Source organism: Scyliorhinus canicula, chromosome 4 (assembly GCF_902713615.1).
Source record: "Scyliorhinus canicula chromosome 4, sScyCan1.1, whole genome shotgun sequence".
Classification (NCBI taxonomy): domain Eukaryota; kingdom Metazoa; phylum Chordata; class Chondrichthyes; order Carcharhiniformes; family Scyliorhinidae; genus Scyliorhinus; species Scyliorhinus canicula.
This window is the reverse complement of record NC_052149.1, coordinates 219,089,991-219,117,452: the sequence shown is the minus strand read 5'-3', so window position 1 is coordinate 219,117,452 and position 27,462 is coordinate 219,089,991. Positions and strand designations below refer to the sequence as shown.

Sequence of the window (27,462 nt, the reverse complement as noted above, 5' to 3'; positions counted from 1 at the left end):
TTGCAGTCATCTATTTCACTTTATTCCAGCATTTTCATTCATCTACAAATTAAAATATATAATGTTTGTAATGAAATATGAAGGTGACATCAAAAGGATCAACATAAGTACAGAAATATTTACGTCGACAACTGAGGTGAAAACAAAGGGTTTATTCTGTTGTGCATCAATGCACCAGGTAGATCAATGTATCACCCACATCAAGTTTCAAGCCATTGTCAGTCAGGTGGACCTTTTTTGAAGTCAAGTCTAGGTGAAATGATGCCTTCTCAGAAATGGCCACTTTATCCACTGATTCCTTCCCAAGGACTGGAACCCGTCGTGGACCCAGTACAGGGTCTTCATACCTCATGAGCTTCACTTGTGTAAGATCTTCAAACAAAGATAAATGTATCACTGTACATCTAAAATTTCACATTTTATTGAACAAACTTGGAACATGAACCTACTTTGTATAGATTTAGAAGCAACATTCAAGCTGCCCTCGTTTTTCTGGTTTTCAAATATCTCCAACACATGCTTGAGAAATGTTAGTTTATTCAACTGAATAACAAATTAATACTGATTAGTACTTAGTTAGTAAATAATAATAAAAACACACAGGGAGCAATGAATTGCACTAAAACTATTTTGTGTAATAAGAACATAAGAACTAGGAGCAGGAGTAGACAATTCAGCCCCTCGAGTCTGCTCCGCCATTACTTTCCTGCTCTCCATAATCCTTTAACCCATTACTAATTAAAAATCTGTTGATCTCCTCCTTAAATTTACTCAAAGTTTCAGCATCCACAGCACGTCCGCCGTGTCCGATCTATTTAATACATTTCTGCTCAAGTCCCTTCTCCCTCCACCCAGAATAATGAGAGTTCATTTTATCCTTAGCACCACATTAGCAGCTTCCATGTTAAATGGATCACCCCCAGCCAATTTTGTCACCTCCGACATAATGAAATCACCAAGCACTTGCAGTCTCCTTTCAGTAGTTCAAAGGACCCATTCCTTCTGTGACATTCTGGCTCACTCTTCAGGCATCCAACACCCCCACCCTTTCCTGCAGCATGAACTGGGTGACCACATTGCGGAACACTTTTGTTCAGTCCACAAGCACGAGTCAGAGTTTCCTGGTGCTTGTGATTTGAAGTCTCTACCTTGCTGTCCATGGTCTGCTAGTGTTCCAATGAAGCTCAACCTAAGCTCGGGGAATGACATCTCATCATTGGACTTGACACTCTACAGCCTTTGTTTCCACAGTTCTGATGAATGGTCATCAACCAGAAATATTAAAATAAAAGTAGAATATTGCCGATGCTGGAAATCTGATATAAAAATAGAAAAACCCAAAATCTGGCCGCAGCTGTGGAGAGAGAAACAGAGTCAATGTTCTGAGTCCAATGTAACTCTTCTTTGGAACTGGAGAGAGGCAGAAATGTGATGGGTTTAATGTTGTTGGAAAAGGAGGAGGTGGAGCAAAATAGAAAATCTAGGATAGGTTGGGGGGGGGGGGGGGGGCAGGAGAGATTACATAACAAAGATGTCATGGAACACAAGACAAAGGGATTGGTAATGATAGTATAAAGACAAACGGGTAAACGGTAATAGCAGAAACAGGTCAGCGCTGTCTGAAAGCAAAAACATGATAACAGGATACAGGCTGGCAAATTCTGGGGGTGGAGGGGGGGAAGGAGAGGAGGAGGAGAAAATCAAAATGAAAGACAGACTTTATGATCTGAAGTTGCTGAAGTTGTTGAATCCAGAAGGATGTGAGGTACCTAATTGGAAGGTGAACTGCTGTTTCTCCAGTTTGCGTTGAGCTTCACTGGAATCTTGTAGCAGGCTGGGGATAGAAGTGTGAGCACAAGAGCAAGATGGTGAATTGAAATAGCAAGCAACAGGAATCTTGCAGACTGGGTATAGGTGTTCCGCAAAGCTGTCACCTAGTCTGCGTTTGGTCTCGCCAATGTAGAGGAAATCACACTGGACAGCGAATACAGCACACCAAATTGAAAGAAATCCAAAGATGTGCAGGTTAGGTGGATTGGCAATGCTAAATTGACCCTTGGTGTCCAAAAGGTTAGGTGGAGTTACTGGTTTATAGGGTGGGGACAGGGGCATAGAAAGAGTGTTCTTTCAGAGGGTTGGTACAGATTTGGTGGGCCAAATGGCCTCCTTCTGCACTGTAGGTATTCCAAGTGCAAACAAATTGCTGCTTCACCTGGAAGGAGTGTTTGGGGCCTTGGACCGAGATGTTGATCCGAGGTAAAAGGGCAGGTACTAAACCATCTCTGACTGCAGGCTTTGGGAAGAGATTGAGGTATTGGGGGTGATAGAGATGTGGGCCAGGATGTCACGGAAGGGAAGATGCATTTGGTGGTGCTGTCATGCTGTGATTGGCAGAAATGGCAGAGGATGATCCTTTGAACAGATAGGCTATTGATGGAAAATGAGGACAGGGAAAATCATGGTTCTGGAGGGAGCGGAAACGGTGAGGTAAGAAGGGTGGGAAATGGGTTGCGAGTACTGTCAGCTGCAGTGGAGCGGACTCCTCGGCTGAGGAAAAAGGAATAAATGTTGGAAGCACTATTGTAGAAAGTAGCATCATTGGAACAGATGCAATGGAGACGGAGAAACTGGGAGAATAGAATGGAGTCCATACAGGAGGTCGGATGTGAGGGAGTGTAATTGAGGTAGCTGTGGAAGTCGATAGACTTGTAACAAATATTGGTAGACAGTCTATTACTGGAAATGCGGTCAGAGAAATCAAGGCGAGCATGAAAAAGAATTGTGGAAGGAGGCCTGGAACAAGGAATGTGCCACATACATACAAAGACAGGCATAATTAGGAGCAATGCAGATGCCCACAATCACCTCTTTTATTTCGAGGAAGTGAGACAAGTTGAATGAGAATATGTTCAAAAAGAGAACGTGTACAGCCAGGTGGAGGAGGGCAATTGAAGATGAAATTGATTGGACCTCTGATCATTGGAGATGTGGAGAGACCTTAGACCATACTATTGGGATGTGTAGAGGAACTGGACCACCAAAACGTGAAAAATAGGTAGTTACGGAGGGGAAACTGGGAATTGCTGAAATGAAGTAAGGTGCAAGAAGAATCACAAATGTAGGTGGGAAGAGACTGGACAAAGGGAGAGAAAAGAGACAAGGTAGGGAGAAGCAAGTGCAGTGGGGTGGGAACAGGTTAAAATGATGGGTCTACAACGGAATACTGTTTTTGGGTTTTGGCAAGTCGGTAGAAGCTGGATGTGCGGGGTTCGGGGACTCTGAGGTTGAAGGCTGTGAAGGGAAAATCTCCAGAGGAAATTAGGCCAGTGACGGTCCTGGAAACAATGACTTGATGTTCAGTGGTGGGATCATAGTCTAGATTAGGTAGGAGGAAGTGTCTGAGAGTTGGGGTTCAGTGTCTGCGAGGTAGAGGTTGGTACGCCAGACAACAACAGCACCACCCTTGCCAGCAGGTCAATAAAAAATCAGGGTTGGATGTGAGAGAACAGAGAGCAGCAAGTTCAGAGGGAGGCAGGTTAGAATGAGTGAAAGGAGCAGAGAATTTGCAATGGCCAATGTCATACCCCGAGTTTTCACTGAAAACAAATCAAAGGTAGGTCGGAGGTCAGAGGGTGGGGTCCAGGTAGAGGGAGAACACTGGGAGATTTTAAAAGTGTCTGTTGAAGCATTAACATTAACCTAAAACATTAACTCTGTTTATCTCCACAGCTGTCTCCTGACCTGCTGAGTATTTCTAGCATTTTATTTCAGATTTCCACCACCTGCAGTATTTTGATTTTGTATATGCCAAAGGATGTAGCATGTTCAATCCATCATCTCCCTACACCCAATGAGCAAGGGAAAAAAGGTTAATTAATGATTTGGTTGAGAAATGACATCATGATTAAACTCAGTCATACCTTTAATACCACGGTCAATCTTCATGAGTCTTCGAATTACAGTGTCCTTTTTATCACCCTGTCTGATGTCGATCCTTGTAGAGAAATGTCCATTTGCTGGCTGGGGGTTCACCAAGAACAGGGGCACACTGGGCTGTGGACAAGAACAAGAATTGGATTCCAAAAACAAAGCTGTACACGTCCAAATCCATTTGTAGGGTCTCTCCAAGAAGAATCACCAGAAACCCAAATGCAATAGCAGTGGACAGAAGACACTGAGGCTTCATTGGTCTGCCAATCCACTGTATCAAATGGCTGCATAACAATTTCATGGCCAACTCACTTCCTTTTTCAGGGATTTCTTTTTTAAATTTAGAGTACGCAATTCATTTTTTCCAATTAAGGGGCAATTTAGCGTGGCCAATTCGCCTATCCTGTACATCTTTGGATTATGGGGGCGAAACCCACGCAGACACGGGGAGGATGTGCAAACTCCACACAGACAGTGAACCTGGAACCTCGGCGCCGTGAGGCAGCAGTGCTAACCACTGTGTCGCCCCTCCTTTTTCAGGGATGTCTCATTCTCAAATCATAGCAAAGGGTGCCAAGAACACGCAATTCTCCCAAAGTAAAGTTAAATCTGAGAGTTCATTTAAAGAATACAGTAACTTACCTTCCTATATTGTCAACTAAAAAAATGTATTGCAGGGAGATGGAGGGGGGTCGGGGGAAGGGTCTTGTGTTTTGAAATGGAGATTCCGGAGAGGAGAATTTAGCTTGCATCTATCAAGCTAGTTTGGAAAACTTTCAAAGGACAGTGAAAAGACTACAATATTGAGCATGAGAAACGGTTGCACAGGATCATATTTAACCTCAGCTCTTGGTATCGCTAATAATAATCTTTATTCGTGCCACAAATAGGCTTACATTAACACTGCAATGAAGTTTCTGTGAAAATGCCCAGTCGCCACACTCCAGCGCCTGTTCGGGTACACAGAAGGAGAATTCAGAATGTCCAATTCAACTAACAAGCACATCTTTCAGGACTTGTGGGAGGAAGCCGGAATACCTGGAGGAAACCCATGCAGACACGGGGAGAACGTGCAGACTCCTGTCCCGGACGCCACCCCTAGATTTGTTACGATTCGGCTAGGAGAGAGTTACTTTTTTTTTTAAACGGTAGACAAAATTTGAAATCCCATTTACTTACAAAGAGAATAAAGCCACAAGATTCCATGTTTTTAAATAAACAGAAGAACTTTTGTGATACAAGAATCAACAAAGCAAACAGTCAATACTATCTAATTTATACTCTACTTCTCATTAATTCTGCATGTTAAACATGAATTAACAGGCAAACTGTGGTCAAACACAACACAAACAACTCATTCATCAAGACAGATCCCACAAATCTTCTCAATAACCCACCCAGGCATCAGTGATCATTGTGAGTCACAAAGATCCTTCAAATTCGGTCTGCCTCAAGAGGGGTCTCAGCTTCTCACTTTCAGAAACCTACCCACTGATTTCCCTTTGACAGCATCTTCACCCTTAGTGAAGGCCTTCTTCTTCGGCATACGGTGACTTGTTAAGAATAGGAACATAGGGATTAGGAGCAGAGGTAGGCAATTCAGCCCTTTGAGCCTGCTCCGTTATTCAGTCATATCATGGCTGATCTCTTCCTGGTATCAAATCCACCACCCCAACTGTTGCCCCTATCCCTTTAACCTGTTTTTATCAGAAATATATCTAAGTCCTTCTTGAAACCCAAAATAGAATAATAATCTTTATTACCGTGACATGTAGCTTACATTAACACTGCAATGAAGTTACTGTGAAAATCCCCTCGTCGCCACACTCCGGCGTCTGTTCAGGTACACAGAGAGATAATTCAGAATATCCAATTCACCTAACAGCACGTCTTTCGGGACTTGTGGGAGGAAACCAGAACAGCCGGAAGAAACCCACGCAGACTCAGTACAGACAATAACCCAAGCGGGAATCGGACCTGGGACCCTGCCGCTGTGAAGCAACAGTGCTGACCACTGTGCTAATCTATCTCCTTCTTGAAACCACTTTCTTGCAACAGGACTCCAACTGCTCACCTCCCAGCTGTTAAATCTCTTCTCTCAAGACTGTGTCTTATTGGGATGACCAGGCTGTACCTCAGCATCTAATAACCTGCATGTTTCTAGCTACCTAGCTGTACTGAGCAGAAAAACACTTCAGCTTCTCTGAGTCAACACTGCACCCCAGCTGCACTGGGAAACCACTGCCCAAGAACTGACATTCACTCTGTTTCTTGAATATGTCAGTGACCTGTTAAGACCTCCAATTAGGGTTCCATTTCTGCCCTGATACAAGATCCAATGATGCATTCCATACCTTAAAATGTTACAATATCCAGTTGTGGCCTGCCCCCTAAAAAGACAAAAATCCAAAAATATAGATTGCTCTCTTACCTCTGTTCTAAATGCACAGAAAGGCTTTCCTGGACAGCACTCTTCTCGGATTTTATCATCTGCCTCTGTTGCAAACAAGACATCAATGTGGTCCAGCTATGGCAGGAAGATAGAGGGAAGATTTCATAAACTACAGTTTCCATTTTTCTCCAGACTCAATTTAGATGACAAAGAGAAAGGATCTTTGTAGCTTCATAGCATTATATTCCAGCAATTCCAGCGTATGTCAACTAGAGCAGCAGAAGCAATATGTATCAAACTTTCCTGGGCATGTTACATTACTGCAGTTAAAGGAAAACTCCAGTCTATTTAGCGGGACCCAAACATTCATTGTGACTCTTGTGAGCGAACACAAAATCCAGAACTCAATCTTTTCAGGGAATCCACAAGTTCAGGGTAGCAGTTTAAATTGAGAAATGCCAGTGTGGACACACAATGTTTGGAATAGAAAGTCACGACATATGCCAGGGATACACTTCCCCTTTCAGCAAATTAACTTCCACCTTAATCCCATCTCCAGACCCATAACTCTTCCTTCCCAAACTCTCAGTTGGGAATTCTCACCCCCTCCACATCTTCTCAAAATCGTACATCGAATCAATCGTGATGGCTCTTTGGTAGAACTAGCCAATTCATTCCACAACCCTGCTCTTTCTCCATAGCCCTGCAATTTATTTTCCCTTCAAGTGTTCATCGTATTTTTGAATGTGACTGCTGAATTGCTTCCCCGATACTTTCAGGCAGTGCATTCAAGTCTGCAACAAACCTGATATTTCTCATGTCACCTTTGCTTCTTTTGCCAATCACATTAAATCTGTATCCTCTGGGAATTGACCCTCTTACTACTGGAAACAGTTACAACCCCTCTTGGTCAGAATTTCTTCCCCATAGCCCTTAGCCATCTACTGATAATATTTAATTTCAGTCTGCTCACGATAATTTAGCATAGTTACCGTTAGTATTTCATTACTAATTATATAGCCTATTAAATGAAAACTTGCAGTGAAAAAAGCCTTTGTGTTACTGCTTGTTATTTCCATATATGAATTTCACCTGCTGGCATAAATTGCAGTAAATAGCTGCTCTCAAATCAAGATGAGAAGCATTTCCTTTCAAATTAGTAATTTCTCTGTAAAACTGGGAATGCAATATCAGCAGCCGGCAAATATATTTCCATTTAACAAAGGTACAATGTCACCATGCCAAACTGCCAGAAGGTATCTGCACTATACAAAGCATGCACCTACCTTCCCTCATTGTACTTGTATTGCACGAGGGCACACCTCAGTAGCAGTTGCACTGCAAGTTATTTTGGGCACCAATCACAAGAGCTATTATTTATTTGTTTCTTTTGAAGCAAACAGAACATGGACACTTATTGATTTTTGTGATCCACATCAATTCTTTCACTGGTACTTGCCTCTAATGTGTTTGTTAAATAGACAATGTTTTCCATCAAGACATTACGTTCATCAAACTCCAGCTCCAGATCAAGAACTCGAGGCCCATTTTTCTCCAGGTTTTCCTATTTCAAAAAAACCAAACATTGCATCATCACGAGTCGCAATATTGAGGCGGTAACTGCTGCTCCTGGCCTAGACAAAGGAGTTGGTGGCTCAAACGTGGTTTGAAGTATCTATAGTACTCCATGGCTAGCCAATATTAAAGTGAGACTGTGCCCTTTCCCCCGAAAGAAAATTGGAAACCCAATCCCACACTGTAATAAAAGAAATATCAGTGCCAAACTTCTGGTTCAAATTACGCCAAAGACTATAACTAAATTACCCTGTGCAAAGTCCCTTCACTACCACCCAAATTATTAGCGTTTCCGTCAAGGATCCCACTCAAAATGTTAGCCTATTTTCTCTTTCAGATGCCGATTGATCCGACATACATTTCCAACATTTTCTGTTTTATTTTAGATTAGCAGCATTCAGTGTTTTCTTCTATAAGGGATTCTATGAAGATGTTGTAATCAAACAATATCACAAGGGAAAATTGAAATCCAAGAATTTAAGGATGGTAGATTTTAAAAAAAAATTAAGCTGGACAATTATCAGGTACTTGCACATAACAATGCATTTATATAGCCTATTAGCAAAATGGTACATGGATCTTCACAGAAGCATAATCAGAAAAAACAATGACACCAAGATAAAAGGAAGGTAATTAGGAGGGCTGACCGAAAGTTTAGTTAAAGAGATGGGCTCTATTAGTGGTCCTATGTAAGGTGAGGGAAATGGAGAGGCAGTGGTTTGGACATGGAAATCCAGAGGTTTGAGCCGAGGTGAGTGAAGGCAAACTTGTTAATGGTGAAGCATGGGGTTTTCTAGATGAAGAAGAGGCCAATTTAGGAGGAATATAAGAGTTCTCAATGCTTGCAGGGAAAGAGAAGGTTAGAGACAGAAGAATCAATTTAAAACGTGCATTCACCTAGGATTATTGAGGCATTTACCTTGATCATAGCAACAAATGGCATGACTTTCTTCATATACTTCTTCAGCTCGGGCAGGTCTTTCAGTTCACTAGCGATGATTTTATTGTCTGGCAGCTGATCACCATTTTTCTAAAATGTAACCATTTACAGTAGAGTCAAAGCTTTTGCAAACACTTTCAAAGCAGAGAATATCTGAAATACTCAGAAGTACAGCTCATTATTTGTGGAGCCTCTGTTCTGAAACCTATTGAATTCATAAAAAAAGACAAACATTTAATTATTAAATCAGTGAGATGCTACTGTGAAAATATCAGTGCTCACATCAATGCTACCACATCAAATGATGTGAATCTCACTTTGCAATGAGGCATGCTGTTACGACTACAGTTGATGTTAATGCTGAACTAGCCAGAACTCAGATTGAAATCAGTTTCGTTTGATCATAGGCTTTTTTTGCATTGTAAAGAGGAGGGAAAGCTACTGAACACAAAAGCACGTTGTTATATTACTCTTTTGGTAATATATCTCGTTACTCTTTGCTTCTTACCAGAATGGTCTGATGGTGTGATTCTGAAGAAACCACAAGTCTTCAACTTAAAGCAAACTATTTATGAGTAACAATTGATTAATATTGAGTTTGGACACTCCACAGAACTATAACTAGTAATCAAGTAATTTATATTAAATTATTAAATAATTCAAACTACACGTGCTAAACTATGCTCTGATCTATCTGTCATACACTCTACTGTCTAGTCACTCCTGGTTGGAAAAGAGAGAGACCAAGATCCTCTGGGTGTTCTTATTTATAGTGGGATCCAGTGGTGCCCTCTAGTGGTTGTGTTACACTGAGATGTAATAATTAACCCTTTAGTTATCTACATATATACAAAGCATTACACATAACTTGTGAATATGAAGAATTAAATGTTCGCTAAACGATAAAACTTAAACACATAATGGGTACACTATTAGAAAAATTTTACATTGTTTCTCAACTTTTTGGCTAAGGTCGAGCCCAAAATGAGGTGAAATGCCTTTTCTTGTCAGCTTGGATCTTGTATGTCTCTCTTGTGAATTTGAATTGGTTTTTGGAGCAAGCAATGAGATGGAGTAAGGGTTTGCCCTGTCCACTCTCCACACTGGCTTCGTAACTTTAAGAATGGGATAAAAAGAACATTTTAAAGAAAAATTTTACGAAACCCCCAAAATGCTTCATCAAAACGTACACAATAAATAATATTTTCTGGCAACAGCCCTTGCAGATTCTTAACCACAAAATCTAGTAAATAGTACCCAAACTGAGAAATTATTTTAGTTTTGTAGCCATCTCATATGGCTGCCTGCAAAGGACCATGGAAATTATGGCCAACCCAGGACTCAGACACACTCAGAGCTTGTGTGTGTATTTGCAACCCAGATAGCTAGAAGTGATTGAAACCCCCGCTCGTTTGCATTCTAATGGTCCATTTGCCCAGAACAAAAGGACTGTACTCAGGTAACCGATACAGATGCAGACTAACCGGCGCCACACCCTTTGCTAACAAAACCCAAACAGCCACGGTCAATGACCGCTCAGGACACGTCTAGCCATCAAGGCACCCGCCCCTTTATTAGCCAAAATCGAAGGCAGTGAATGAAGCCTGTCGAATTATTGGGTCCAAAGCTAAGGGCTGCCTCAAAGAGCGCAAAATCCCAGAGGGATAAAAAGAGACACAGCCATGTGTTCGGTCTCTCTAGGATCCGGCCTATGCCAACCCAAGTGCGGCATAACGACCAGACAGACAAGTTCAAGACCAACGATCGCTACTAGACAGATGAGCCCAGCAGAAACAGAGCCACTTCTTCCACCCAGCCACGCAAGATCCAGACAAAGGCCTTGTTCATCCGCATAGAGCCGGTTGCTCTGGTTAAGTATAGGTTATTGTAGTTGTTAGGTGTAGTTTAACTTGTAGTGTTTTATATAGCATGTCAAAGTAATCCTTGTGTGCTAGGCCAGCATTTATTGCCCATCCCCAGTGGCCTCTGAAAAGGCGATGGTGAGCCACCTTCTTGAACTGCTGTAGTCCATGTGGTATAGGCACACCTACAGTTGTGTTCGGGAGTTCCAGGAGTTGCACTCACTCAGCAACAGTGGAGGAGCAGAGGGAAGTTCCAAGTCAGGATTGTGTGTGTCCTTAAGGGGCACTTAGGGGTGGTAGAATTCTCATGCAACTGCTGCCCTTATTCTTTTAGGTGGTAGAGGTCGGAGGTTTGAATGGTGTCAATGGAGCATTGGCGAATTGCTACAGTGCATCTTGTATGTGGCGCACAATGCTGCCACTGTGCATTGGTAGTGCAGGGAGTGAATATTTAAGGATGATGGGTGGATGAGTTGCCAATCAAGCAGTGTGTATTGTCCTGAATGCTGCTGAGCTTCTCGAGTGTTGTTGGAGTGGGGAGTATTGCATCACACTCCTGACATGTGCCTTGTAGGTGTTAGTTTTGGAGAGTCAGCAGATGTGTTACACCCTGAATAATTCCCTGTCTCTGACCTGCTGTTGGTGCCACAGTATTTATATGGCTGGTCCTGTTCAGTTTCTGGGCAATGGTAACCCCCAGGATGTTGATAGCAGGGCAGTAATGGTAATGTGGTTGAATGTCAAGGGGACGTGGTTAGATTTTCTCTTGTTAGAGATGATTATTGCCTGGCACTTGTGTGCCCCGAATGTTAATTGCTACTCATCAGCCAAAACCTGAACCTGCGGCATGCAGATATGGACAGCTTCAGGATCTGGAGAGTCTTGAATGAACATCGCAATCAGCAGCAAATATCCCAAATTCTGACTTTATGATGGAAGCTCATTGATGAAGCATCTTAAAATGGTTGGTCATAGGTCACTACATTGAGGAACTCCTTCAGTGATGTACCAGAACTGAGAGGATTGACTGCCAAAATGTACCATCATCTTCCTTTGTGCTTGGTGCGACTCCAATCAGCGGATATTTTCCCTTGATTATTACTGACTTCAAACTCGGTCAAATGCTGCATTAATGGCGAGGGTGGTCATTCTCGCCTCACCCTATAAAATGCCGCACTTTGCCTACATTTGGACCCAGACTGCAATGAGGTCATAGACAGAGAGCCCTCGAATAACACAAACTGAGCATCAGCGAGCAAGTTATTGTTGAATGCTGCACATATACCCTTACAGAAAGGCTCATGAGCCGATTGTACAGGAACACAGTTAAGAGACAACATTGGTTTATGGCATTATAATACAATTGTTATCTGAACCATTTTCTTGATAAACCCACATTTTTAAAGGTTGAATGTAATGTGCATGTTAAAGTTATTTATACTTCTCACACTAACCCTAACTGTAATTAAAAAGGCTAGGGTATTCATTGAAACACTGAAATTGCCTCTTTGGGTCATGTTTTGCTGCTCTGTTTTTCAGGTCAATCAGAAGTAAAAAAAATGTTATAATAACTACTGCCTCCAGCCAAAGGTATCTGCTAGTGTGAGAGTTAAAGAAATGTTTTTATTTTATTAGCAATCTTTGCCTGCATGCCAATATGCATTTTTGTTCATAATTAAGTAATTTTCTTCCAAATATAAACCATAGAATTTACAGAGCAGGAAGCCATTCGGCCAATCGAGTCTGCACCAGCCCTTGGAAACAGCAACCTACTTAAGCCCACATCCCTACTCTACCCCCATAACCCCACCCATCCCAACCATTTTTGGACACTAAGGGCAATTTATCATGGCCAATCCACCTAACCTGCACATCTTTGGACTGTGGGAGGAAACCGGAGCACCTGGAGGAAACCCATGCAGACACGGGGAGAACATGCAAACTCCACACAGACAATGACCCAAGCTGGGAATCGAACCTGGGACCCTAGAGCTGTGAAGCAACGGTGCTAACCACTGTGCTACCATGCCCCCAATCAATAAAATGAATTAAGATCTTTGCAGAATTCAACAAGCAAAATTAATTATGTACTATTAACCATGCAGCTCCTGATCTACCAGTATGTTCACTACAGCATACTCTAATTACTTCCCCAGAAAACTGTAGTGTTAATTCACCACTGGAGGATCAGAGAACACAATCGTCTAACTTTAGGCGCTGGCTGTCAATAACATTCTAGCCATATATTACATTCAACGTTTACTGATCAGCATCCAACCAGCTGTACAGCTCTCTGCAAAAAGGGGATAAACACAAATTTCACAAACTTCGGGCAGAAGAAGAGGGGAAAATGAGACATTTAGACATTACCAGTAGGTTATTTAAAACATAATTTAGATATTTCAAACAATACTAACGGGGGGGGCATTAATTATGAAAGCAAGAGTACACAAAACTAAAGGAATGGTTTGTGTGCTGTGTGAGGATTCTGAAAAGATCAACATTAAATGCTATTAAAACTTGTATCAGGAAATGTCAAAACTTGCCTCATAGTGCTCACGAAGCAACAGAAGTGTAGTGTGTTGCCATGGTGGATAGTTCTTTGCCACATAGATATTGCAGTGAGAAGGCTTCTGTGTTGGCTTTGCATCTCCTTTCTGCAATGGATTATTTCACAGATCTTAGGTACAAAATGTGCAGAATCAGGCACATCCCATAGCACATTCACCCAAATACATTCTTACCATCAGCAGGTTCAAAAATCACCAATACCCCTTCAACACCATCAGGAATCAAAGATACAGGTTGAGCATCCCTTATCCGAAATCGGAACTTTTTTGAGTGCCGCCGTGACGCCACGAGTCCCGGGCAATGCGCAGTTCCCAGTGCATGCTGCACATGCTCATTATATACCGAAGTCCGAAAACCAATACATACACGGCCCCAAGCATTTCGGATAAGGGATCCTCAACCTGTATAATGCACATGGTCAGATGTGTTCAATATAGCTCAAAATAGAATGTATCAATTCAGGAACTTCATTAAAAAAAAGTGCAAGAGATCAGTGGAATTCAACTTTGTCATCTAATTTTGTGAAGGAGAGGCTGATGAATTTCTTACATTTTGCTTGTGGTTTTGGATGGTATTAGAACTATTAAACTACAGCTGCAGATATGCAGGTGCTGAAGTTTGCTCTGTTATTACTTGTGCAAATCTTTCACCACAAATTATGCTAGGAAGGAAACAAAGTCAAGTTTCCACGTGAAATAGAATGTAAAATGCTACAGTAGGTTGACCTAATTACTTAAAATGACTTTCCTCAAATAACAGAATATGAAAGCACAGTGGTTAGCCCTGCTGCCTCACAGCACCAGGCACCCAGATGCAATTCTGACCTTGGGAGACTGTGTGAAGTTTGTACGTTTTTCTTCCCCTGCCCACATGGGTTTCCTCCGGATGCTCCGGTTTCCTCCCACAGTCCAAAGGTGTGCTGATTAGGTGGATTGGCCATGCTAAATGTGGTGTTACGGGGATGGGGCGGGGAGTGGGTCGAGTAGGGTGCTCGTTCAGAGGATTGCTGCAGACTCCTTCTGCACTATAGGGATTCTATGATTCTACGAATCCTGCTTCCAGTGTGTCATATTTCCCTACCACCTCAACTGACTGAAACGGGCACACGCAGCAAATTGCTTCACCGATTTTTCATCAGTCTCTTGTAGGAATCACCTTGGCTCCACTCAGCAATTCCTTTAGTCACAGGTGAGAGTGGGAACAATGACATCTCCTACCAATCCGACTACATTGATGCACCAACACAGGTAATCATGTGGCTACGCCACTAGATCTGCTATGCAACTACAGGGCCCATATCGGAATAATGCATTGAAGATTTTCCAATCAGGCTTCTCATCAGCCATTAGTTGGATAGTATTAGATTAGTTCTCATGCAGCTGCTAATGTCTGACCAACCACAACCCTTGGTGCTATAGTGACCTCGAGTTCAGAGCTTGGTATTGGGGTGATGGAGAAGATCCCACTGCCTATGATCCTGTGGCTGGAACGAGATTCACGAGTGGATCAAATTAAAGGAAGTAGCAACACTAAAGCAGGGTGCAAATGGGAGTGTAAATGTCAGTGGTTTTTACAAGGGCTTCTAATATATTTTAGGCGCTAACAGGTCTCCTGCGGGATTGCACAAGGTAAATTGCAGGATATAATGGTTTATAATGGGTTGTTTAAACCACACAAGGGAAATAACACCAATTTTATCTGCTTTTTAGGAACTAAGTAGTCAGAATCTGTTTCTATTGATGTTTCAGAATTTTACCAGAGTTTTTGGGATAAAATTCTACAACTCTGAAAACCATAAATCAGTGCCTTGTAAATTAATAGGAACACAAAATAAGAGATCTGTCCAAAGCCATCTCTGTTCATATTCCTGATCAGTTACATCCATTTGCCCAGCATAACTGACTAGAAAACAGCTTCACTGACAAACATCAAGCAGCTTTTCTCATTAACTATTTCACCAGATATTCTTAAAAGATGATCAGATGATAGGATAAGCCCGAACAAGCCTCAATGAATGACATTTGGGAGAAAGTTCAAGAGTGAACAAAGAAGGAAAAGTACAGCATGGCCCTCCAAGCCTGTGCTGAAAAGGCCAGGTGTTGTCAAAGCAGCACAGTACGTAATTCTATCATACATACTTATGAATCGGTTGGACAGATCTACGCCTGCCGTTCTTAACACAAGATTAATAACTCCAACACTGTGAAAGCAGATAGCAGCAAATTGTACACAGCAAGGGAGGAAAGAAATTATCACCCAAGCCATTCTTCTTCAATGAGCAGCAAGTTCAGTAAACAGTATTGGTAGCAATTTGGTAGCCAGGTTTATCTGCTCATTCTGTGTTTCAGAATTGTTGCTTTGGAAGAGATCAAGCAAAAAAAAGTTGTGTGTTTTGTATGTGAATCCAGAGTTTTACTTTAAAAGAAACGATAATTATTGATATAAATTATTCCTACTTTTCCTTTTCCTGGAATCATGTAATTCTTGCCACGGAGTCGAACGTCATGAGCAGTCTCCATTAGATACTGAGATGAACGAATCAGGATTTCATCCACAGGTCCAGCTACTGGCCATCTTGCTTTCATCAGTGAGTCAGTCTGAAAAAAGTTAAATATGGGATTCAAATTAAATCCTGAACACAAGCCATATGAGCAGACGTTAGGCACGTATTAATTCTCTGAAGCAATGTAATCGAGGACATGACTTTCCAAACCAAATTTCAGTGAAATAAAACATCTGTAAATTTTTATTACATTTTCCATTTAAAAATAAAGCCCCCTTACTTGTAGATATATCTGCACATAAGCTGGGGTGCCCAAGCAAGCCACTTGCCTACATTGTAGCATCCGCACCTTTGGGTCAGAAGGTTGTAGGTTCAAGTCTTACTCCACACCTTTTGAATGAGAAGTTAAAACCAAGGCCTTGTCTGCTCTTTCAAGTGGACATAAAATGTGTCATCACACTATATCCACTGGTGTCCTGGCCAACATTCATCCCTTAATGTAACACCACCACCAATAATTTAAATCTCAGTCCTGTTTGAGGGACCTTGCTATGCATTCGATTTACAATTACTATGAAATAAGTTAATGATGTCCTATTACATTTTCGTTCAGATCCTTAAAAACAAAGTTATAAAGATACTATTTTCAAAACTTAAATTTGCTGATACAAATTAAGATGAACCGAGCCCCTCACTCTTCTTTTCATCTGATCATAACTTTCAAAGGATCCAGAAAAATTCCCTTGTCTATGAAGAAACCAGTGAATGGGCGAGTTTCACGATTTATTTTTGAGATCCAGTTCGGCATACAGTGATCTAGGGATTCATTTAGTCAAAAGAGAACGGTTCTGATATTTACAGCGATGTGGAGGAGGAGTGGAGAGGCATGTCTACACAGGTGGTGGAAGTCCAGAAAAGCCACGGTCTTGCTGGATCGGACCAGCAAATGGAAGACATGGATCCTGAGACAGACTGGTGGGCAGAAGGCTTGGGCCTGCAGAACTGGGGGACGAAGTTAAGTCAAGTGTGGCAACAATCAGCAAAAGGTTTTTTGAGGGGCTTACTGATCCTCCTGGCTAATGAAGAGTGCTGTCAAAAGCACCTGTTGGATCCGCTATCGGAACTGACTGACTGTGAATTAGCGGGATTGGTCAAAAGAAACAGTTGGGCACATCAGGAATAACTTTACTGTTTAAGAAATGATCAGTTTATTTTAAAGCTCAATTACATCAAACATTACCATCTTCCTCATAGGATTCAGTTTTATCTGGATGTTCAGTGTTACACCAAGTATGATGCAGCAAGATTGAAGCAATGTACTGTCTAGTTGTACAAGTGTTTCGATCTCAAGTATATTATGTTAATTATTTAAGAACATTATTTGAGTGACAGCACCTTTCCTAGCAGTGTCCAGATGTGCTCGCAAAGGTGGGGGCATATTGGAGCCAGCAGCAGAGTCTGATTCTCGATGAACTGGAAGACCAGGTCCTGCTGCATTCCTTCCACAGCAACTTCACGGTACTTGTCCTTCGCTGCCTGGAACACAAATTGCAAAATCATCACTCAAAGCTCTGGCTTAAATTAAAATGGAACAAAAAGCCCAGACAGGATGAATTATTTATTTTCAGTGCTTGAACATACCTGAAATTCAAAGAAACCTGTCTTCAAAGCTTCCTTGAACATCATTCTCTCATAATGCTGTTCTGTCTTCAGAATTCCAGCATTCATCTCACTGGAACGATAAATTGAAACAGCTAGCTTAGCACAGATGCCTGGAAGGACACTCTCGGGATTCCACAAATTATCAAAAAGTAAGCAATTGCAGACTGAGCACACTCTTCAATAATAGTTGTGGAGAGTCATTACGGTTAAAGTATGGAGGTGGAAAAATTGTCAAAAAGTCTTCTCCCATCACCGTTTAACCTATTTTACGTTATCCACCTAGCCACTCTTGAACCCCTCCTAGTTCAAGATCTAATTATTTCCTGAATGGTTTCAAGGTTTTCACCTCCACTACACTGCCTTGAATTGTATTTCATATTCTTAGTACTCTTTTTGATTTGAAATGGTAGCTCAAAAGATGACCGGAATGGCGAACTTGCGCAGGATGAAATCATTGTGACTAATAATAGGATAGCGAGAATTCATCACCATACCAGTCAGTATAGTTGTACATCATGCACATTCAAGGAGTGGATATCCTACGCAGTTGTAGTCCGCTGAGATGTGGTGTCCTCAGAGCCACATTTGTGCAGCTGATGGCTCCCTGCACTGTTGGGAAGCCGGCTACCGTGGCAAAGTCTTTGGACAACTCACTCCTCTTCTCTCTACATAAAGATCTTCCTTGTCTCCCAGATACAGCTAAGCAGCAAATTGAAATGTTAGCAGCTCTAGTCAGAAAGGATCCTGGCACAGAAACGGAGGGCTACAATGTCTTTGATAGACAGCTACAGCATCAACATTGCCGTGCCCTATCTACAGCTGCCGGTCTAATTTGTGGAGGTGACAGTCCTCTAAGCTCGTCCTTGGTAAAACACAGCCATTGCAAACACTACTCCTGGTTCAGGTGGAGGTAGAAATGCTCTCTGCAGACCTTATGTGGGTAGAACCTTCTCATGAGAGGCCTTTGGGAACAGCTTCTCCACCCTGCTGCCTCTGCTCTATCTCCATCACATACTATTCCCAAAGGGAGCTCCAATTATAGCCTCCATTACTGGGGGAAAACTTTCAGCTCAGAGGTTTCTCAAACCAACACCAATCCTTCCAAAGATCAGAAACAATTCACTGTCTGAAAGAACCTCTTCAACTTCACCAACAACAAAGTCCACAGTACTTCCACGGACTCTGCAGCAGCAAAACAAAGTCAAAAACACATCACCAATGGAATTCCATTTAAAATAGCATGAGTGAAAGATTTCTATTGCCGATCTTTACAATGTCCAGCTGTAAATGTTGAAGAGAGGGTGTTCATATGACATGTGAGATCCGAAACAGCAAGGGGTGTACCAAATCAGCATTAGATGCTGACAGATGTCACAATCTACCCACTTTGCAGGCTTCCTGTGCATGGGATTCCTGCACTCTCTTTCATACATGGTGATCAACACTCTCCACACCAGGAGTAGTTATTTGCCCATTTTTTTTATTTGCCAGCTCAGGTAGGGTGAAACTAGCAGTGCTGCTCTGCAGAATTTTGCAGCCCAGGTTTCTCCAGTAGTTTTGCATAATCCAAACTTCGACCACCAGGAATCAGCTTTCATCTCTTCTCTGCAGTGACTCCAGAGCTTGACTATGTCTCCTGTACCTTGGAGACTAGGACAGACCAAACCATTGTATAATTTGATCACAACTTCTTTTCATTTAAGTTTTTATTGTGGCCAATCAAAACTACAAGCAAAAACATAATTATTTATCACATTCAACGTTCAGGGATGTCCAAAAGCTACTGTCATGTATGTTTGTATACTACATACCACACTGCATCAGATATCGCAGAATCATAGAATTCACAGTGTAGGAGGCCATTCAGCCCACAGAGTCTACACGGGCCCCTGAAAGAGCGCCCAACCCAGGCCCCTATCCCCATAACCCAGCAACCCCACCAAACCTTTGGACACTATAGGACAATTTACTGTGACCAATCCAGCTAACTCGCTCATCTTTGGACTGTCGGAGGAAACGGGAGCACCCGGAGGAAACCCATGCAGACACGGGAAAAAGTGCAAACTCCAGACAGTCACGCAAGGTGGGAATCGAAGCCGGATCCCTGTGTTTGTGAAGCAACGGTGCAACTTCTGTGCTATCGTGCTCTCTTTCATGAATTAATACACCAAGTATGATGCAGCAAGATTGAAGAATTGTACCCCGTCTTGAAACAATGTTAATTTTAGCAAATGCTTTTGCAGAATAATTCACCATTACCAATATATTTCAAGGAATGTGGCAAGTAGTTAATAGGGACATCATCAAACACAAAGGCCATTCCGTACCTGGCAAAGACTCTATCATTGAAGGTGTTGGCAGGTCCACTCCGAAGGCTCTCACGATTTGCAATCATTTCCTTCACCCATTCCACCCAAGTGTAGAGCCTCAGGATACCTGCGTCAGCCATGGTTTCTACAAAGTTAGCATCCTCCACTGTGTCACCAGCATCAGCAAGAGTAAGGCGCATTCCTGGGAACAAAATTATGCCAAAGGAGTAAAGGAGATGGTTGAGCTTATGAACAATTATCCAAACTGACTGGGAGTCACAAATAATCATCTGTCACTGCCTAACAGAACTAAAACATAGACATATACAATTTTCATATAATTTATAACAAATCAAACATATCTGGTCTCCTTTATTTAAATTAAGATTATACCTCTCGGCACCAGAGTGATAAGACACACATCCTTGCTCACAATTACCCACACAGCAGACCCCCAGTCTCTAAACTCAATGCCAAATGGAGGGATGAGACAATGAGAGGGGGTGAAAAGTCACATTAAATAATATACACTTGCACATCTGCTAGCACTTGGATCAAGGTGAACATCAGGAAGAGAACAAGAGTCAATTCAACCAGCCACACAACTTGCAAATGGTGTTTAAATCAAGTAACTCAAGATGCATGGTCCTTGCTCTTTTTGAATATGAATAACTTAACTTATGCAAATGTATGTTTTAAGGTTGAAATTATTCAGTAAATTGTACCAGCAATAGCAGAACCTGTGAATAGACCAGTAGCACTATTTATTTATTTGGCACAACAAAATATTAATAATTGTGGCATTTTGTTGCTGTTCTATTGGGAAGAAAAAAACTCTTTCATTCCTCTAGTGACATGCCTCTGGTTACTGATCTGTCAAAACAATCTTTTGCGACTTCTCCTCAAAACATTTCCAAATCTTAAAAACGTATCAGATTCCCACCTCCCCCCATTGCAATGACAGAAACCACCAATTTCTTTGTACCTGTGAGCCCTAATTCTCATTGTAATTCTATCCAGGATTTAATAGAGTAAAGAGGGAGAGTTGGTAATCAAAGAAAAGATTAATTGCAAGAAAAACAATTATGCAGCAAATTCTGATGATTTCAAGTATACTACCTGAAAAGGTGGTGGGTAAAAATTCAACAGTAACTTTCAAAAGGGATAGGGTATACTTGAAAAGGAGAAATCTGCAGAACTACCAGGAAAGAATGAGGACTAATTATAATTGCTCTTGTTATTTTTAAAAATAAATTTAGAGTACCCAATTATTTATTTTCCAATTAAGGGACAATTTAGCGTGGCCAATCCACCTAACCTGCACATCTTTGGGTCTTGGGGGTGAAACCCGCGCAGACACGGGATGAATGTGCAAACTCCACATGGACAGTGACCCAGGGCCGGGATTCAAAACCGGGTCCTCAACGCCGTAATCCCAGTGCTAACCACTGCACCACCATAATTGCTCTTTAAACAGCCAACACTGAAATGCATAGCTGAGCTGTATGATTCATTGAATCACCATCCATGCTCTTTTTTGTAGTTCTAATAATCTTCCCTTTATGGGATTCCCCAAACTGCATATCATTTTCCAAAAAATGGCCTAACGAATGCTTTGTGCTTATTCAAAAATTTTGTTTTTGATGTTCCTTCATATAAAATCCCAAACTGCAGTTTGAAAGAAAAACTTGCATTTGTATAGTACCTTTCACAACCTCAGGAGATCTTAAAATGCAATTCAGCGTATTTACTGCTGTAATATGCAAGAACCATTGTCCGCAGTGAGGTCACACAATCATGAGAAAATGACCAGGTTAACTGCTTTATTGGGGTTGGCTGAGGGATAAATACATTCCAGGAGATGGTGCAGAAAACATCTTCTTCAAAAAAAGTCGATGAATTTTTTTAACATTCTGTTCGGGTAAGTAAAGCTTGGCGTCAGTCTCATATGAAAGATTCCCAACAACACTGAAGCATTCCCTTGTAACAGCTCAGAAGGATCTTTATTATAGATTTTTCTATTTACATTCCCACGATTAAAGATCTGTGCCCCTGCAATGCTGCAAACCTGTTAAAAATCTGTTGCAGTTACGATTTAGAGTGTACATCCATTCACTGTTCTGCACCCCCCTCAAAATTATTACCATGCATTGATTTGCAACAATCACTTATCTTGTCATTCTACGAACCTCCTTATATGCTCTTGCAATATTCAGACTGTATTAACAGGGAATTAATTTTAGGAATTAATCAATTAATAACGCTACAATAATGCATCATTTTACAAAAATACTCTCACACTAATAGTGGCACTTGACTGGTCCACAAATAAGTAACAATGGTAACTGCACTCATGACGCACTATGCAACCCGATGTAAGTCAGTATTCTGTAATGCCAATACTGCTCAAATGTCTGTGCCTTCTCTAGAGAACCTGCTAATTTTAATGAACTAAACTCACAGGAAATGGGGGCTGGGTATGGAGAGACAGGACAGGCTGGTGGGGGTGGGCAGGAGGGAGGGAGATTCTTACCATCTGCAGAGAATTTTTCCACAGCTTCAGACAGAGTGAGGAAATTCCCTGTGGATTTAGACATCTAATGGAAAGAGAAAAAATAGCAGAAGTTATTCGAGAAATATTCTAAAGTGAAATATATTAATATTCAAATATATTAATTCGCTGGTAGTCATGCAATTCTTAAATTGTGCTTTAATGTAGCATAAATTATATTGTACCTTTTCCGAATTCAGTAGCAAGTGTCCATTTGCTCTTACAGCTTGAGGCCATTTTAAACTACAATTTAAAAAAAAAAGTTAGTTGTACATAAAATCATATTAGAATAGTCTTCCCTCAACTACACGTAGTTTCTGCAAATTTGTTCCTCCTTTCTGCACACACAGTTTCTTTAGTCAGGAAGCTGACAGCATTTCCACGAATTAACCTCTACACCAGGAAATTGTGGTTCAGGAAAAAAAATATTGAAAGACACATAGAAAACGTGCAGCCTTCTCTGCAAGCAAAGTTAAGCATGGTCTGCCAATATCGCTTATTTTATCAGGAAATCTTTTTACTGAATTGTGTGATCTTACCTGTCATTAGGCCACATGGCTATATGGTTATATAAGTAGTAGGAGAGGTGGTTTGGAACCAAGTCTTTTCCAGAGACTCGCAAATCCACTGGATACCAGTACTGAAATTCCTTTTTCAATTGTTCTAGATTTGGTTTAGGAATCTGAGTCACTGGAAATGGAGCGCCCTTCAAAAACACATAATCCCAGACTTCTTTGGTCATCTGTTCCGGTCTGAGGGAATAATAAAAGCAAACATAGACCAATGCTAGCAGAAATCTAGTATTGTTGAAGGAGCTTGTAATGATGACATTTTATAAAATAGGAACATAGGAAATAGGAGCAGGAGTTAGGGTTAGGCTCCACATTCATTTTGATCATTGCTGATTTTCTACCTCAACACCACACATATTCTTTCGATGTCTTGAAATCTATTGATCACAGTCTTAAACATACTCAATGACTGAGTCTCCACAGCCCTCCGGGATAGACAATTCCAAAGAGTTACGAACCTCCAAGTGAAGAAATTCCTCTTCACCTCAGTCTTAAATGACCTTCTTATTTTGACACTGTCCCTGTCCCCCCCCCCCCCCCCACTCCAGGTCAGGAAAACATCTTGCCTGCATCTATCTACCTTGTTGAGCCCTGTGAGAATATTGTATGTCTCAACGATAACGCTTCTCATTCTCCTAAACTCTAGAGAATACAGGACCAGTCTCTTTAATCTCTCCCATCAGGACAAGCCTGCCAGTCTGGTGAACCTTCGTTGCACTCCCTGTACAAACGCATATCCTTCCTTAAGTAAGGAGCCCAAAACTGGAATGTTTTTCAACCCTTGTTGCCCAAGGATGAAAATCCAATAGCCACTGCATTTAATCCCCAACAGACTGATCTTCAGAGAACAAACCTGATTTATTAGCTACAGTTTCTTGTACTCTGGGGCACTAAGTGGCTCAAGTACGTGATTGAAAACATTTTGCTTTAGCTATTAAACTGCAAAAATTTAATTGGCAATAAGAGTGGGTGGGCCCAGAAATATAGGAATAGAGTCTCTCTTTAAAAAATTACTGCAGTGTGAGTTTAGTTTGGTAAATATGAAAGGGTAGCCTTGTGTTATTGACAATGATCTGTCACAGACATTTATAAAGTCAGAGTCGCGACCCATGGGTGGGTCGTGGGCGGAGGATTGCGTGGCTATCCGTTGCGGGTTCCTGGTCATAGGAATTAATGCGCAACGGCGCAGCAGCCAGCTTAGAAACGCCAGCTGCAAGCAGCTTAAAAAATGACGGCCGCAACCAGTTTAAAAAATTCGAGCCCACTGCGCATACGTGCCCGCTCATCAGTGCACATGCCCAGAGCCCAGCGAGAAGCACCGCCTCCTCCTGACGTCAGCGCCAGACTCAGAAGATTAAAAAAAAAAATTCAATATGTCTTCCTGCCTGAAAACATCGAACACGGACTTCACATGCTCTGGGTGCGATTGCGAGTCCTCCATTTTGTCAGCAGCAAATAAGCAACAGGACTGTAAAATTTTAAATGGATTGTTTTGTACTCAGAAAGAGAGGGCCAGAGACACAAACAGGCTATGATCTCGGAACTAAACCTGCTGGAGTGAGTGGTTCAAGAGACTCCACAACAGGATAAAGTAGTGGTGGTGTGAGCTGTTCAGGAAAATCCACAACAGGACAAAGCAGCGTTGGTGTGAGCTCCAGGAGCTTGGATGAATAACCACGCTGAAACGTAACATTGAATGACAAAACACGTGAGATCATGAGGACCAAGCAGGCTCACCTGTTGGATTAAAATGGTGGGTCACAAAGTTTGGGCAGCGTGGGTTGCGTAAGTGGACCAGCATGAGTCACGAATATCGGCCGGCATGGGTCCCGATGGCCGGCTGGCTGGTAAAAATGGGTCCCCGGAAAAATAGTTTGAAAAACACAGATTCATATTTTTTCCCCATCCATTTTCAGGATTGAGTGTTGCCAACAAGGCTAGTATTTAAAGTCTAAAGGTGCTGGTAATAGGCCACCTTACTGAATACAACCGAATGGCTGACTTGATCATTTCAAAAGGCCCTTAGAGTCAACCATGTCACTATTGGTCTGGAGCCACACATAGGCCACAGCAGGCAATGACAGCAGGTTTCATTCCCGACAGAACATACTGAACCAGATTATTTTTTATGGCAATCGCATTGTTTCATAGTCATGAATTGCAAGGCATAGCCCAGACAGACCTCTGTATTACTAGTCCAGTAAAGTAACAACTAAAAATGAGACACATTTCGGCAAGAATACAAATCCAAGGAAGGCAACAAATGTATGCTGTATGAGAAAAGAGTGCAGGTTGGTTTTCAATTGGACTGTGATTGGTAGAGGCATTGCCATTGAGAATGTACCAATTTGTGGTGACTGACAATGAACTGCCAAGTATTGTTTGAAATTTAAACTTGACCAACTGATTGGTCAAGGCATTGCCCTGAGGAATGGACCAGCAAATGTCTGCCATTTGTTTTGTTTAGCTGAAACAGGTGCATTGTGTGTACATGTTCTTTCTGTGTGCATACAAATAGGACCCGGTGTACTAATATATGTAGCTTTCAGTATGTTCAAATGCACAACACTGTGAGCTCGACTGACAATCTTAAATTGGTTGTCGAAAGTTTGCATATGCTCCCCATGTTTGCATGGGTCTCACCTCCACAACCCAAAGATGTGCAGACTAGGTGGATTGGCCACGCTAAATTGCTCCTTAATTTGGAAAAAAAAAGAATTGGGTACTCTAAATTTATTTTAAAAAAGACAAAAAAAATTGGTTGTCATCGTAATTCTTATGCAGACTGAGAATTATTTAGCAAACGTTGTTGAATCGTGAAAATTTAATTCTGGACATTGCGTTTGGGTTTAGCAAGCACAGGATGGTTGGGGAGGGCCATGTATCTTGCCTGTTGCATACAATGGAAGGGACATTCTGTTTGATGATTGGTAGTCTTTTGATGTATGGATTATGATCCTCAGTCTTTTCAACGTATGGCTTATCTAACTAGCTTCACATTGGCACTGAAATTCATACAAATGCATCACTCAGTTGTGTGACTGGCACAGCGTTTTTTTGGCTTGATAACAGAAACCTGTTAATAGCAAATGCCACTCGTGTTGCTCATGCACAGTAGCAGTGTGAAACAGCCAGCTTCACCTGTTGCTCAAACCTTTGAGGTATCATCCACTTCCAGGGTAATCAGAGGTAGACTGGCCATTTTTCAGGGCCAAAAGTGATACTGATCTTAGGCCTGTTCGTGTGTTTGTGAGATATACAGCGTGAAATCTGATCAGGGTAGCTATTATCTCGCAGTATGCGTGTGATCTGGTCGATCTGACTAAGACCATAACTCCAACCCCATATTCCTGCCTACCCCCTATAACCTTTCACTCCCTTGTTAGCTAGGAGGAGAGATTGAATAAACTGGGATTGCTCTCCCTAGAAAGACGGAGGCTGAGGGGCACCTAATAGAACGTTATAAAATTATGAGGGGGTAGATAGGGTGAACAGTTGGACGTTTTTTCCCAGGTTGGAAATGACAATTACAAGGGGTACAAGTTCAAGGTGAGGGGGGATAGGTTCAGTGGAGATGTGCGGGAAAGTTTTTTTGTTTTTTCACAGAGGATGGTGGTGGCCTGGAATGCACTGCCAAGTGAAGTGGTTGAGGCAGATATGTTAGTGACCTTTAAGGTTTATCAGGATAGGCACATGAACAGAAGGGGTATAGAAGGATACAGAAGGTTGGTCTAGATAAGACACCTGACCGGCACAGGCTTGAGGGCTGAATGGCCTGTTCCTGTGCTATACTGTTCTTTGTTCTGGTTTGTTCTAATCAACAATCTATCGAGCTCAGCCTTAAAAATATCCAAGACCTAAATATTCATGTGTCCACTGCCCTGAGGAAGAGGATTTCAGAGACTCATGACCCTAGGAGAATAAAATTATCCGGCCCCTTATTTTTAAACAGTTATCCCCTAGTTCGAGATTGTCTGACAAGAGGAAATACCCTCTCCACATCCACCCTGTCAATACCCCTCAGGATCTTAAAGGTTTTGATCAATTCACCATCTGTTTTTCTAAAATCTAATGGATACAAACCTAACCTCTCCAACCTTTCCTCATAAGATAACCTGCCCATTCCAGGTATTAGCCTAGTAAATCTTCTCTGAACTGCTCCTAATGCATTTACATCTTTCCTTAAATAAGGAGAAAATACTCCAGATGCGGTCTCAATGCCCTGGACAACTGAAGCTTAACCTTCCTACTTTTGAAATCAATTTCCATCACAATAACATAACATTCTATTAGCTTTCCTAATTACTTTCTCTGCACCAGACTTTTGTGACTCTTGCACTACGGCACCAGGATCCCTCAGCACCTCCAAACTTTGCAATCTCTCATTATTTAGGTAACAGATAATACCATTTGCAGAGTCAAGCTGCCTGGTTAAAATTTCAAACGATGTTTGGCAGTTAACTGCCAGTTGCCACAAACTGGTACATTCCCCATGCAACGTTTCTGCCAATCAGAGTCCACTTGCTAACTAATCAGCACAGTCTACTCATACAGTATAAATTTGTTGTCTCTCTTGGATTTGTACTCATGCAAAT

General features: G+C 41.7%; 1 protein-coding gene across 3 annotated transcripts in view; it reads right to left on the bottom strand.

Moving 5' to 3' along the window:
* Positions 1 to 27,462, bottom strand: part of lars1b (leucyl-tRNA synthetase 1b) — a 60,372-nt gene continuing 32,910 nt past the window's right edge. For 2 of the 3 annotated variants that reach the window (XM_038796081.1, XM_038796082.1), the window contains 13 exons: positions 22,835 to 23,047; positions 22,481 to 22,538; positions 22,278 to 22,341; positions 19,763 to 19,946; positions 17,415 to 17,505; positions 17,169 to 17,309; positions 15,727 to 15,867; positions 13,246 to 13,356; positions 8,817 to 8,927; positions 7,782 to 7,886; positions 6,362 to 6,457; positions 3,921 to 4,053; positions 1 to 372 (listed from right to left, as the gene is read on the bottom strand). In XM_038796081.1, the coding sequence (XP_038652009.1) occupies positions 167 to 372; positions 3,921 to 4,053; positions 6,362 to 6,457; positions 7,782 to 7,886; positions 8,817 to 8,927; positions 13,246 to 13,356; positions 15,727 to 15,867; positions 17,169 to 17,309; positions 17,415 to 17,505; positions 19,763 to 19,946; positions 22,278 to 22,341; positions 22,481 to 22,538; positions 22,835 to 23,047 (1,654 nt within the window). In that variant the 3' untranslated portion in view covers positions 1 to 166. Of the gene's footprint in view, positions 373 to 3,920; positions 4,054 to 6,361; positions 6,458 to 7,781; positions 7,887 to 8,816; positions 8,928 to 13,245; positions 13,380 to 15,726; positions 15,868 to 17,168; positions 17,310 to 17,414; positions 17,506 to 19,762; positions 19,947 to 22,277; positions 22,342 to 22,480; positions 22,539 to 22,834; positions 23,048 to 27,462 lie in introns of those variants that run through there. The other variant, XR_005460498.1, reaches the window with a different exon arrangement.